Source organism: Nipponia nippon, unplaced genomic scaffold (assembly GCF_047370975.1).
Source record: "Nipponia nippon isolate SJK-2023a ecotype South Korea unplaced genomic scaffold, ASM4737097v1 scaffold_8, whole genome shotgun sequence".
Classification (NCBI taxonomy): Eukaryota; Metazoa; Chordata; class Aves; order Pelecaniformes; family Threskiornithidae; genus Nipponia; species Nipponia nippon.
Window position 1 is genome coordinate 8,259,439 of NW_028262402.1, and position 15,119 is coordinate 8,274,557.

The 15,119-nt window shown below is 41.6% G+C and overlaps 1 protein-coding gene across 4 annotated transcripts in view; it reads right to left on the reverse strand.

Moving 5' to 3' along the window:
• SEMA6A (semaphorin 6A) overlaps positions 1-15,119 on the reverse strand; it is a 116,559-nt gene that overhangs the window by 34,713 nt on the left and 66,727 nt on the right. For all 4 annotated transcript variants that reach the window (XM_087741527.1, XM_087741526.1, XM_087741524.1 and 1 more), the window contains exons 8-16: positions 14,083-14,202; positions 12,939-13,027; positions 11,815-12,032; positions 8,811-8,942; positions 5,851-6,006; positions 4,164-4,340; positions 3,307-3,447; positions 3,131-3,211; positions 1,100-1,158 (exon numbers count right to left, since the gene is read on the reverse strand). In XM_087741527.1, coding sequence (XP_087597653.1) covers positions 1,100-1,158; positions 3,131-3,211; positions 3,307-3,447; positions 4,164-4,340; positions 5,851-6,006; positions 8,811-8,942; positions 11,815-12,032; positions 12,939-13,027; positions 14,083-14,202 — 1,173 coding nt within the window. The remainder of the gene's footprint in view (positions 1-1,099; positions 1,159-3,130; positions 3,212-3,306; positions 3,448-4,163; positions 4,341-5,850; positions 6,007-8,810; positions 8,943-11,814; positions 12,033-12,938; positions 13,028-14,082; positions 14,203-15,119) is intronic.

Sequence of the window (15,119 nt, forward strand, 5' to 3'; positions counted from 1 at the left end):
TAGGGCAGAGGCAGAGGGAGGTGTAGCTGAGATGGAGGGCATGCAGAGGCTGAAATCCTTGTACTCCCTCAAGCACAGTGATCACAGTAATAAACGGCTCTTGAACAAGGATGCACAAGGCATAAGAAGGCTCTGGCTTTCTCCAGAGCAGCTGGCCTGCACTGTATCTCATGGCACACCCTAGCCCTCCATTATTTTGTTCTGTATTCCAGAAGTAATGACTCTCTCACTGTATATTACGTTCTCAGCTTCAGCAGTTTTATTGCAGCTACAGGCATCAGTGCAAATTGCACCGAAAAGAATGTGATTCTTGATTTCATAGGGTTTATAAATAATATTTGGGGATCAGAATTAAACCAACCTTGGCAAGAACATTTGGAACAAGAGCTGTCGTGAACACAGATGTTGGTATTCCTGAAGGCTCAGAAATCAGCATGCAAGGTTTCTTTGCATGCAGTGCAAGCTGTGCACTTTTAAGCACCTCAGTGCAAAACGTAAATGTTTAAAGACTGTGTTTAAGCTTCCAACTTATGCTGTCAGTACCTAAGGTTTAACATTAAAATTTCTTAGGCAGGGTCAGTAGTGCCTGACCCTTAATACCACTATGTTGTCTTGTGTGTAAAATCCGTTAAGATTCACAAACTAAGTAGTTCCCACTTCATGATCTGGATCCAAAGCTGAAGATGTATTTCACTGTCTCCCTGTCCTGCATGGGTATGTAGTCCAAGTCACAGCCTACACCAAGAAAGCAAGCCACTTCTGTACATCTACATAAACAACCCAACGACCATGGCTAATAAAGACAATGAACACTCAATTTATTATGTCATTGCTATAATCAATATCCTCTGGAATGGAGGTTTTCTCTCTACACAACTGCTATGAATTCCGGTGTTTGTATATATCACACCAACTGCGCTATTTTCTTTAAATACATTTAAACAACCATTCCTCTTCTGAACCTGCATCACTAGCCGCAGTTGCTATCCCTATTGTGGCTTGCATTGCTACAAAAGAACGCCTGACAGGTAATGGTGATTTGAGGCATTCAGAAGGATGCTGTGACACATGGTAAATAGAGGGTAAAAGCTTTGCTTACTTTGGCAGTCACCCAGGCCATCTGTATTGCCATGTTCTACGTCCTGTTCAAATGCCAGTCTAAATAATAGAAAGAAACAAAACAGTATGAATAACAACAGTCACAGGCACTACCAGAAAGCAATTATCACATGCGCAAGTGAAATAAAGCCCCGCCATGAAACTGGCCATTTCTTTGGAACTTCCAGACAAAGGCTGAAAAATTGCAACATAAACATTCGAGTTATTTGTCATTGCTTAATGATTTCTTGGCTTCTGATGATGTTTTGTCTTTTTATTTTTACTTTTAAAAAATCCACTGCATTGTCAAGGGAGGCAAATAGATTCAATTTTTTGAACTGTTAACTCTATAATATATGACATTATCAGTAGTAATTATGATCCTACCTTAACTTGTCCATATAGCAGACAAGGTCCACTGATACTTTGACATGAGAAGGAAGATAACCAATTGGGTAGGTACTGTGCTGGGGGAAGGCAACCTGCATTTCAACGATCGTTTAGGTACTGTACTGGATGAGGCTGCAAGGCATAAGGTCCAATCCACAGAAGCCACTCCACTGAACTCAAGGGGCTCTACTGAAAAACACTCACAGGCTTTTCTAGCTGCCATGCCCAGTTTATGCTCCTAACCTCTGCCTGTGATTTTGGATAACCAGTGAAGCTGTTCTTCCAAGTTCCTGTATGGTCAAAGGTGAATGTCAAAAGCCTTGGAAAACCACCAACCCAAGCCCTTGTCTACATTAGTTAGGATCCTGCCCTTGAGGCATAATTACCCTTGCAGGCACCTCATTCCCAACTCTGTTCTTAAAACTCCTCCTCAACTGTCACCTAGTCCAGGAGGGCACCTAGCATCTCTGCCTCCTGTTGGCTAGTTTAGAAGTTAACCAGACATCTTCACAGCTCATCTGGATCCCCTTCCTAAGGGCTGTGGGCTGGACAGAGAGTGACCTGCCTTGCTTGCCTCTGTACTGCACCACTGCAAGCTGCACTGCCTCTGCCTTGATGGATCTATTGATAAACACAGAAGCTGCTTTTAAGAGCAAGGTACAGAAGTCCCCTACAGGTTGCCATGGAAGTGCAAAGACTCAAGGCCCTTGGGAATGCTGAGGAAACATGATACGGACACAGGTGCACTTTAACATTATTCTACCAAATGTCCAGTCAGGAATAGTCCACACTCTCAAGGTAAGGCATATACAGACAAATATAGCTATAGCATCCCCAGTGGACAAATAATTTGAATTGAAATAGCAATTTAGGAACAAGACACAAGCACAGGGATGGTAACTTATCCATTATATACTGAAGACCTATACAGAAGCAGGGTTAAGCAGGGCTGGCTGTGGGGCTATGGAGGTTGTGTGATGTTTGTGCTGCACTTCCACCACTAGCTTGAAGAAGCACAGCTGTACCTCAGAGTGAGCAAGCATGAGGTGTGCCAGATGTGGCCAAGAACTGAGAGGTCTGAAGTGGGTCTGCTCCCTGCAAGGAGGCTTTCGTAACCACATTTAAACAAACCTTCACAGACCTTCATTATTATAAAATAATTAAATTCTACTGTTAAGCAAGGGGAGATCCAGCACTTCTCTGAATCTGCTTAAAGCTCTTACTGTGCTCTGTGATTCCTCTTAGTAATGCACAGTAAATTAGAAGGACTGGTTTTGTTTTCAGTGGACAAATTACTTCAGTAATTTAATTTGGATTCTATTGCCTCTTTAATCAGCTGTGATGGCTCCAGTGTGGGCTGCTCCAGACATACCAATCCAGTTCCCTCCTTTCAACAACATGCGGACCTTAGTACAGCTCTTTCATTTTCTTCTTCCTCCTCTTTGAGCAGTTACCAATCAGCTGAGAGGTCACATCAAAAAAATTTGTGAGACATTACAGAGTTGAATGCAAATAAGGTAGAAACAAACACTTCCCACATTTTTCCTTCATTAAGAGCCCCATGTTTCAAGTAGCTCTGCCCAAGACCGCCCGGCACCACTGCCAGAGCTTCACGGCCCATCCAGCCAGAATCCTTACTCACTTGGAGCCAAGGACCAGCTGTGTGCACGTCCCGCTCTCCTTCACCCATCCACAGTAGGGGTCTCTGGACGCTATGCAGGCCCTTGAGAAAGAAGAGCACAAGGTGGCATTCATGAGTGCTCCCGCCTTCCCCACGCCTGGCGCATAGGCTTCTGACAGCCACCAGAAAACACATACTTTTTGCATTTGCCATGACGCTCACAACGTCCCAGGGGAACCTTGATGACACAGGTGGAGAAGGCAACGTACAGGGCGCTGCTGGGCTTGTCAAGCTGCATGCCCACTATCCGTTTGTCCTCCATGCCGTCGTAGCTGCACCTGATTTGAAAAAATGTGAGATAAAGTTATAAATGAGTTCTTCTGGGAAACCAAATGAAGACTTAATGATTCCTCAAGCTGAAAAAAAACCCCCAAAAAACTCCCACAAAAAAACTCTGAGAAAGGTAGAATTGAACAAGCCAAGGAAAAAGAACACACAATAGCCACTAAAATCACTGAGAGACATATAAGTGAGTATTAAAAATGCATGGTACAGGGGAATAAGAAGTGGAGAGAGACGGCACACCAGACAAGCTTTCTGAGGGCCCTTCACTTTTTGTGTTTATTCTTCTCCAGCACTCAAAGTAGTTGAAATTTCTGCATGATTATGGCCCACTTCAAAGCCCCCTTAGGCATATTTGAGGAAGGCTGAAATGTGGGAAATTTCCCTTGGAGCGCAGCTTGCTGGTTGTTGAGTTATTTGGAGAGGAATCAGGTTTTTTATAGGATTAGAAAATTAATCTTCCTTTGCAGAATTTCACTTTTAATTATCCATCAACTGCTGCATAGGATGGGCTATTTTCTACGCATACTGAATAAAAAATATCTTATTGCAATGTAGAGACTGATAAGCAGACATCCCTTCCCCAAACAATTTAAAATTACTCAAAAACTTGGCTTGTCTAACTACTTCCCTTTTCATGGGACAACCTACTCTCTGGGAAATCCAAAGTTCAAAGTTGCCCATACATGAGTACAAAGAATCAGATACACACTTTTCAGGATTGTAAACGTTCATCTCCTCCAGGAAAAGGCTATCATTTAGGAAACCACTGTTTCTTGTCCGTGCCAAGAACTTCAGGATGATTCCCTTCTCTGATCCTAAGAAAACCACAGTGTAGTTCTGATATGGCCCAGCAGCAGAGTCCACAGCAATTTTGGTCAGCCGGTATCTAGAATAACAATACAGCATTTTTCATTTGGGATTAGATTGCCATTTAATTTGCCACTTTTTCCACTTCAGATAACTGCGTGGTAGCCTTCTAGCAACCATATAACATATTTAAGCACTTTTCCTAGCTGAATAACCCTATAAGTCAACGCAGACTGTACCAGTTTGGCTCCTCAAATGGTGGGGAATTTTCCTGTGTTGGTCTGCATGTCCATATGTCCAATGGAAGCTAGGTTAACGGTTAGACTTGATGATCTTAAAGGTCTTTTGCAACCTAAACTAGTTTATGATTCTATGATTCTATGAATAGCTACCAGAAGTGTTTGCAGAAAGCTGAAGGGGTGCTAAGAATCTGGGGCCATTTAGGAATTATCCTTCCAACCAAAAGCACAGTACTAGCCTGGTGACTTCTTGAGGCAGGGAAAGAAAATCCGCACAGTGAAATTTTTGATTAATTTCAAGCTTTGTCACATTAAATGCAGCAATAATGACAACTGATCTACATTCAGCTTTTTTGGCAGGAAAGGCTGTGCGAGTGCAATAGTGAGATGCTAAACACCATTTTACCTCACTAAAAATAACTACACAACCACCAGTAAGTGAGTCCAGTGTTGAGATGATATTGAACCTTAGGATGACACAACTTATTGAAAACGAGTACTGGTAATTTGATACCAGTTATCTGGTACTGGCGATCAAAGGAAAGCGCTCTGCAGAGCTTGCTGCTCTTGTCTTTGGTTGGAGGTACAGAACCTGACATAAAAACCTGACAGAAGATACATTACTAAAACTAAGTCAGACCCTTCCAGAGCTAAACACTGCCTGGCACAAAACTCTACCCTTGTATGGAGGAAGGGAAGAAAATATGGCAAAAGTTAGTCACGTTATTCTGTTCACGGCTTGAGGGTAGATAAGTAGTATAGTGACCACAGCAGAGAGTGAGAATGTACTTTGATAGGAAAGGGATGGTGTATTTGAGGCTTGCTGATTTATGAATCTTTGTTCAAATATCTTCATTGTTATTTTTCTCTTGTTGCCATAGAAAGGATACAGATTATGTAATCACTTCTGCCTGTACACTTCTGTAAACATTAAAACATACCAGTATATATCCCAACAGACATCTTCATATCCTCTGAACATATCCTGGCAGGCATGTTTGTATCCTGTATACATATCCCTGGGCTGTCTGCTGGTCCTTGCCCAAAGTTTTCTACAGAGCTGTCTCAAACACTGACCCATAAGCCAACAGGTGGGTCAACCTTCCCCACACAGCATGTCCTCCAAGATCCCGGTTCAGCACAGAGTAGTTGGAAAGGACTGAGGTTTTTTCCTATCTTGAAAGCTGCTCAGGGAGTTCTGCAGCATTTGCTCAGCGCTGCCATCATTCCTAGCTGGATTCATGCCCAGCACACCAAGGATGTTTACAGAGCTTGAGAGTATTCCGAGCAAGACTATTAGCACAACGTGACAGCTACAATGAGGACAAGAGTCCACCTGGAGGTACGTACCTGACCATTGTTCTTAGGAACCAGGGTCGATTGACAATGGAAGGTACAGCCTCGTCCATCAGTGGATGTGTTTTGATGAAGTTCAGAGTATCATCCGGGAACTCGTTAGAGGTTACATATTTTTCTAATGATGTAGAGCCAGCACAGCAACCAGGCCTAAATAAAACAAGAGCGTAAAGCCAGAATACTTATTTGATGCCTAGCGCAAATCTCCTTTTGTAATGAGGCCCTCAGTGAGATCTGATGTGCATTACAAGGGTTTAAATGGAGGATTGAGAAGTCTGGTGGACTTGTTCTGCCCCTCAGGGGAAGCCTAAAATCCTGCTCTGTCCTCCCCTCTAAAGCACTTAACATGTCACCTAAAAGCAGGAGCATGACACACACAGTTTGTAGTTCATCCAGTCACATGGAACCTAATCACTGCATGTGTGCATTTGGCTTGATGATGCCCACTGGGCACAGGTGCTTTGTGATCTGCAACTTGCCTAGTTGACTGCTCTTTCTTGGAATAAAAGCAGTCCCTAACATACAGAAGGAAGTTGATTTTTTTAGCATGTGTGAAAGAACACTGCTTTCAGTCCTGTCTGGTACAAAGTGGATTATTGGAGAAGACAACCCAGCGAGCATCCATGTAAACATTGGTTTTACCCTTCTTTCAATTTGGATGAGACGATTTAAGTATGGTAGCACATTGAGGACTTTCACTGAAATGTTATCTAATCGTTCTTCAACAACTTAAATGCAAATCTGCTCACCCTGTCCCTAAAATCTACCCTGCTCCTCAGAGGTAACTTCACCTTCCTGCCTGGACAGGTCATCTCGTCATCTCTACACAGGAAGCAGCAAAATGCTTTGCCTGTTATTAATATTTTGTGGGTTATTTTCTCCAACAAAAGGTCCATTTGATCCCATTTCCTAGAGCATTATGATTCTTCAAGCCTTTGAGCCACTGTGAGATGGGAAGATGAAAGACAGACCAACCACCCATAAACACTCTGCAATGTCCAATTTTCATCCATTCTATTGTGGGTAGAGCCACTGACATCAACGGAGTAATGCCAACTTGAACAAAATATAGTGCTGGTCTTATCATATCTGTCACTCAGATTTAGATGAATATTCAAACCTTAGGTAACTAAATGTTATGTAGGAAGGTAGCACAGGACTGGAGGGGACTAGCTGTGTCAGTGAGCCTGGTCCCACATAACTGCACAATGAACACTACATGCACAGACTGTGTGCTCTGCCTTTTTGTATCCAAAATATTTTGGTTGTCTTGTACCGCATACAGAATTAGCAATAGAGGGAGAGAAGGAGAAATCAAGGGCATCGCTGGTCTCCTAGGTCTTTGCAAGGGCACTGATTCATAAGGTGGTATTCCCAGGAACTCTAGCGAGCAGCTTCCTAGCACTGTGGTGCCTAGGGTTTCTGTATATCTAATCTGGAGGCCTATTTCCACCTAAATCCTAATCACATGATTGGATTAATCCTGTTTTAATCTCAAAACCAGTTTAATCAAGTAAACATAAAATCAAGTAAACCCTGCTGCGCACCTCAGCCAAAAAGGCCCCTGAAGGGGTCTGGTATGTTTCTGAGAAATGCTAGGATCAATAGGAGCACTCATGTTTCTGCACCATATTGAGATATCCAAATAAAAATGACCTTATTTCAAAGGCATCTTGTGCCTGTCATGCATTTCAACATGAGTTAGAAGTAATGATTATTTCTATTAAGCAGATTGATGGCCAAATGTTACATGAAACAGCATTCACCAATTCAGTTCTTGTTACCTCCTACTGGCTTAGAAGGAGCAGTATTATCTTCATCATAACTGTTAGCCTGCTATTGGCTCACCCAACAAACTCACAATACAATTTTGTCTTCTTTGTCCTACTGAAAGAGATTTCTCTTTCTCCTTTCCCCCTTCCCTGCCAGGACTCTTTATCTGAGTAAGTTCCAAACAAATGAACTTGGAGCCCTCATGCAGCCTTGCACTACCAAGGCAGCCCATCATGTCAACGAGTTGTTGAAACACTGCAAAAAGGAGAAGAAAATCCAGCAACAGTGCTAGCAGGTGCCCTATTAAGGCTAAGACTGAAAAAAGACACAGAATTCACCAGATTTTCCAGTCACCTCCAGGCTCTTCTCTTGAGTGACAACCTCAGAATAAAGACAGCACGAATACTATACTCAGCAACTCTAAAACATGATGGGCCAACTTTGCATTGAGGTAGAAGCTCAGTTGCCACCACAGAGCTACAGATGTGTTTTTCTTTTGAAGTTACGCAAGATATCACAGGCAATGTAAAACATACATTAAAGTGGTAGAGCTTAACTGAGATAAATGAATTTGCTTTATCTACGTTCATATCATATTCTCAGAGCAAAATGCCACTGGTGTGAATGAGTTAACAAGTGGCTGTCAACAGCAACTTGTACGAAATGGGTGCTTGTAGGAAATACGAAGAGAGTGTAACAGAGGAGCCACATGCAAAGAGGAGGGAAGTGGAAGAAGGGAAAACAGCTCATAGGAGGAATGAGGTAAACTGCATCTCCATTTTGATGGAATGCTGTTTTTTCCTCCCCATGATGTATCCTCTGTGGCACATAAATTGCATGTTAACTGCAAAACAGCAAACCACAGAACTGGTGCAGGCTTTGTAATGAGATATATCCACTACCGAACCAATTTGCAACAGGTGTGTAACTCACACCACTCTTAAGTGATAGATTATTCTGACCAAGTAGATCTGACACTGGCCTGATTTATGTTACGCAAATCTTGTTTAAGTGGAAAAATTCTCACTTGCATACCTTAGATCCAAATGCAACTCAACTTCTATTTTACTGTTACAACATGTATCTTCAATTGTATCTGCACCTTACAAGGCTGTTTAAATTGTCAAAAACGTCTCTGCTGTGTGCAGGAACAGAACAATATCACTATACATGAAACGTACCTGGGCTTGGGCACTCGTTCGTCAGGAACTGGTGTCCATGTGGAATCTGGAGACTTTTGTTCTTTGAATCTCCCAGTAAATACATTGGCAATGTCAAGCATGTCATAGGCACAGACTGCAGAGCCAGGGATGCTGCAAAGTGACATTTCCCAGAAATTGTTACTCATTCTGCAGTTATGCATAAAATCTTGAGTGAAAAACATGCTGTATAGAAGTCTTCCTGTCACAGGCTACTCAATCCTGAACTCTGTAACCTCTGAGTATTGACAGGAAAAGCCAGCCCCATGGAAAAGCCTGAAATATACCAATCAGCAGACAGCTCCTGCCAGTACAATTTCTTTCAAAGCCTCTATAGAAAGAAGTAATTGCAATAATCTTGAAGAAGGGAAAGAATCTGGGAAACCCTGCGTACCACTGGCAATGCATGAGGAGTAATAGCCAGTCTCATTCAGAGCCCATTATTTGGAAATGTAAGCTCTTGTAAGTCACAACATCTCTCGGTATTAATTCTCACAGTCCCTGTCATGCCTCAAAAATACACTGCAGACAGTTCAGAAGTTGGTGTTCATCAAACTGGGAGCATGCTGCAACGTGCCATAGACCTGGCATTTACACATTATTACTCCATCCTCCCACAGCCTGATCTCCACCAATTTTTCCCAACGGAAAGGAGTTAAGTATGCTCAGGAATTTCCTTAACTCAATGAGGTGTAAAGAGCTTATAGAAGCAAATTCAGTTCTATTTTTAGATGATAAAGTTATAAATTTCAACTTTTTTATTATTTGCATGCAACTGCACGATAACGTTTTCTAAATGTAATTATATCCTTCCTACATACTTTCTGAAAGGCTTAGGGGTTTCCCATGGTCAGTCACTTTGAAGCATGAATTATGCATTTATCCACCTTTCATTTTTTTACACATGAACTAGTGTATTCGTGTCTGACTTTCACTGCTTGATTTTATCAGGTAAATAGCATGAACCCAGCTGGCTGAGGCTTTCAATTCTGCTTTTAGCTAGTAGGTTATTACACACCAAAGAAAAAATGTAGGAACTATAATACTGTTAGAGAGAATACAACTAAACTCATAAAGGTATATAAATTGATAGGAAAATAACTGTTTGAATATTAAAAGGTTTCAAAATGCTTGTTACTGAAGGAAACAAAGACTAGGGAGACAGTGTTAGTCTTATTTTGATCTTCACAGATTTTGTTTTCATATGGAAGGAAACTTCAAAGCTCTATATTAATGTGATACTACACAGCAAGAGTTTTAAATGGAGGCACATGTATGTTGATGTAAGAGATTGTCAAGGGTATATTTGGCCACACACAGGACTTCATCCTAAAATGTACATCAAGAACCACTCTAGCTAGAAGATTTTGCACTTTGCTGAATCAAGCCCTGAAGAAAAAAACAGTCCTAAAATCTTGAGGTGTATCATACAGAACTAAAAGCGCTGAGAACTGTGCTCAACACATAACTCCACAGTGATGGAGAGATCGCTGCAGTGAGAAGACTGCAACAGCTTTTACTCTTGAGGATGGCAATTCACATGTCCACAGTGTGATAAAGCTGTACAGGTGGAGTGCTGTGGGTCACAGCCAAGCCACCTCCCAACCACTGGACTACAACCCATCACCAGCTCCTACCCTGGATGACCTCAGGTTAGACTGGGGAATCTCTTCCCCCTCACTCTAGGGGGAAGCTTTGTTGCATAGATCAAAGATATTTGTTGCAGCTTTTCCTCAGCGGAGGAAGAATGAGAGATGCATCCACATCAGAGGTAGGTCTGTTAATGAGGTGTCTCCAAGCCTATGTGCCTTCCCGTCATCCTGAATGTCTGGCAAAAAATGGGGCCTATAAAACAGTACCTTGATTTTAACACCAAGTACTTTTAGGTTTTAAAATGCAGGGTTTAAGGAAAAGTATTATTCCTGACACACCGCAGGAAATACTAGCAGAGCGGGAGGACAATCTCAATTTTGAGATAATCTCAAGATACAACCTATTCTCTGATGCTGAATCTCTGTTCACTTGTTTTTATTAAGCCAGTTTAAAAAGAGATCATCTTAATTTAAGCCTGTATTCCCTATTGGTGGCATAATTATTCCATTCCAGTTCCTATCGTTTTGATGTCAAAAGCAGCGATTATACATTACAGGCCTGGGCTTACTCTCATTTGAAGTCAGTTCTGTGCATGACCTCACTGAGGTCAGGCTTTGGCAAGAGGTGGTGAGTGTACAGCAAAACCAGATGAATTTCAGCAACAAAGTTTCCCTTCCAGCCCAAACATTACTCTGCGAAACAGCCATGTATTTTTTAATTAGAATGCTACTATTTTTTTAAGTTTTCTGGGAGACCTCAATAATTAGATACAGTTACTCCTTGAATAACTTTTGGAGAAAAATGTTATAATGTGTAATGGTAATAAATTCTTTGCAGACGAACTGATGCTTTTGGAAAACCACATGAACAATGAAATACAGGTGTTCTGGGGACTCTGTTCCCCAGCCGGCAGGACAGCATAGGATCCTGGCTTTCCCAGGAGAAAACGCAAGAGTCAGCAGGGATGCATGAAATAGAGGGAATGAGTACTAACGTGGTTCTTGGGGGTTTAGATGTAAATAGGACAGACCAAGTCCTTTCTCTGTGACAAGAAAAACACCCGTATTTTCTCTTTGGAATAACATTCTGCAAGTTACATGCTGCAAAACTTTTTGGTGGCCGGTCTGAATTATTCCCATGTAAAGAAAAGTATGTCCAAGGAATGTGTCCAGATAGTAAATGGCTGAAAGCTGCTCTAAATTATCAGATATAAAATGCAGTAAGCAATACTAGGGTATCTTAAAATGAAACACAAACTATCAGTAAGCACGTGGTACATAATAATTACATTGTATAAGCAATCATTTCTTGTACCTTCATAAAGTAAAAAGAAACTGCAGTGAAAAGCAAAACATAAAGGAAACAGAAGGTAAAAGGTTATTGCGCCTATTACCTATTATATGGAGTGGAGAACGTTGCTAAAACAACATCCCGGCCATTGAAATGGATAACATCTGTAACTGCCTGCAGTATGTTAAAGTAGAAGTGTGAATCGCCAGGAACTGAGCAGTTCAAACGAGCCTTGAGAAAGGAAGTCCACTGTTTCTCCAGCACTCTCTGAGATCCTCCCATGTCATTTTTGCAAACCTGAGCCACCCTTGGGAAAACAACCTGGAAGGAGTAGAGCAAAAATAATGGAGAAAATGAAATGTTTGTTTGAACTAAAAGACTTCATTGGAATTCTGCTTTTAAAACATTTGGAATAACACAGCAAGGTGCTTAATTTAATCCCACATTTCCATAATCAGTGACAAATAAGAAACAGAGAAAAACTCAGTGTTGGAACAGTGTGCTATAAAAGATAAGGCTGTGGCATTTACTATACAGCCATAAATCCTTCAGGAGATCTGTTCTCAATTCATATAAAACTCATTTCCATACAGACTGCTTAGCTTTCTATTTCCCCAAACAAAAGCACATTTTATATTCACAATCCCTGCAACCCACGCTGCCTGCTCTGACTCCTGTGTTTTCAGCACTTAAAAACTATGCAAATCTTGCTGGGCTTTTATTCCTGCCCTCCACCTTTGTGACCTTGGTCAGCTTTTCTGACTGCTTAGTCAGAAAGCTATTGTGAAATTAGCAGAAATGCAGAAAGTGTTTAATTATTCTTTGCAGAACGGCAGAGCACAAAATTCTTGCCCCTGTTTACTCAGCACTCCAATTCAGATTTCTTAAAGAAAAATCTGTCTCTGCTTTGGAATCCATTTTTAACAATTACCTACTATGCTGAACTAACTACATTTGCCTTGTGCTTTTTATGATTCGAGGAAACAGATTCCAGCATACACCATCACTGTAAGAAACCACCCTGTTTCTTTTCAAGACAGTGCAATGTTTCACTCCAACCAACTTTCTGGCTTGAGCAATAGGAATCTTCTCAAAATGATGACCTTGTCATCATGATTTATGGTTCTCATTTCAAGGTCACTCCTAACAGCATTGGTCCAAGAATAGCATATGTTTTCCTCCTCCTGAATCTGACAAAGTCATTCATAGCAATGTTTTTGCCCTTACCTTTCCCATGCTGTTGTACTCCACTGCTATTTCCCGGAAGAAGAAGTAAATGTAATTGCCATAGTCCACTGCCTGGACAAAGTACGGTTCTAGAAAAAAACCCAAGACCTCCTATTTAGGCACAATGTACAGCACATATCATGCAAAGAGAAGCCAAATACATTCACACTAAACAGTCAAAGGTGAAATGCCCGCATTAGGCAAACTCGCTCCATTTTCAGAACTAGCAACATCACCACTGCAGAAGAATCACTGTCTGGGGTCAGGACAGCTGGGGACAAATCTGTGCAACATCACTGCAAGGTAGTTAAGTGTTTGCCGCTAATATGTCTGCCCTACATGGTGTACGAGGAACAGCAAAGAGGCAATATATAATGGTACGCCTGAGGGGTCCAAGCAGTGCTCTTTATGGCATGCAGGCTGTGTGGAGAGAATAACAAACCATGTAACTGTTTCTGCCCACACGTGTCTGTAGCAGCAAGCAAAGTGGGACAGCTAAAGTTGACACCTGGCAAAACATTTCTGTATGTGGAAAAAGACTTCAAACTATGGCTTTGCTCCCTGTTAAAATCACTCCAAATGCTAACTATTTATAATGCCTACGTGAAGCTAAACAGCACCGTTCTTAACAATGAGGGCATTTAGAGCACAGAAATTGCCTAATTCAATGGCAGCTGTACAGTCCCTAAGAACCATAAAAGAAAGGCTTTGTGCAATATTCCCATAATTTTATTTTCATTGATGAATCTTAATGTTACAGGACAAACCCTCTATACTTCATGAAGCCTTGACTGTTACCTAACACAGTCCTGTGGCAGGAATATTTCCAAACACAGCCCAAACACACCGAGCCCTGCAAGTTCCAACATTTACATCCAACAGCTGTAAACTGATGAATTTCAGCTTGGAAAGCTTGCTGGAATACATATTCTGATCTACCATGCTCACAGTTTCTGTCAGGTCCAGTAATTTGGGGTCAGGAGAAGAGGGAAAGAGACAAACAGATCAGTGGAAGTAAGAGATGTAGTTTAGTTCCTTCTTTCTGCCAGAAAGCGTTGGTGAAATGAAATGACAGAGAGGTCTGTCAGGAATCTAAGACTCTCATGAGAGATGCTGCTTTTTTTCATTTTGTTTGTTTATCTACCTTTCAACCACTTTGAGTCATGTTTAACTGTCCGCAGAGTTGGGCTGTCTCCAAGGCTCCGGTATATAACTGCATCTATTGCAAGGAAGTCGGTCACTGTGGCAGAATACAGCTTTCCCTCTGGGGAGGAAGGAAAGAAGAAACAAGAGGGGAGGAGCATTAGAAATAAAATAATTGCTTTCTCTTATCAGTCAAATGAGATGGGGCAAACGAAATCATCACAATCTCCTTAGGAACACTGAAGGGAAAAAGTCCAGCCAGGTAAATGGGGCTGAGCACTGAACAAGCAAGTCACCAGTTTTCAAAATGATAATTTCAGAGAGATGCTGTGGGAGATGAAACCTTATGGAGTGATTCTTCTCCAGTTCAGGTAAGTCATACTGAACTATCCTATCCAGTTTCCTTGCATGTGACTCTGGTTCAGTGCTCATAAATTCTGCCTACATATGTGAGCAAAATAAATATAGGGAAGTCACGACAGAACTGTTAGTTTTAACAGGGAGGGCAAACCAGACAGGTCTTAGGGACTGCCAGCTAATTGACACTTATGCAAATTTCTCCCTTTGAGAGCACTTCTCCTCTGCCAAAGATCACTAGCAAAAAATTAAATAGTGTGCAGGGAGCCCAGGCAAAACAGGGATCCAAAGAGATGAAGGAGGAGTGCCTATCTATATTTCTTTTCTGAAATGTGTTTTAGGCATTTCCTGCATGAATTATGCATTCCTCTCTCTTAAAGAAATGGATGACAAGCAAAAAGAAAGGGTCTACAAAATGGCACCCCAAGGACAATCAATAGATGCAAAACTATCAGGACGCAAAAAGCATGAGCTCCAACAACATCTTTAAATTATATTTGTTGTCTAATCTGTCTGTAGGTCATGGTAACTGTACAGGGCTGTTTCCATGTGTGAGACAAATGATGCAAACACGATGTCTGATAGGAGCACAAGCATCACGGCTCAAGGACAGCAACTTGTGTCTCTGTTGTGTCTACATAAAAATCAGAATGGCCTACATCTCCTTTGACAGAGATTATG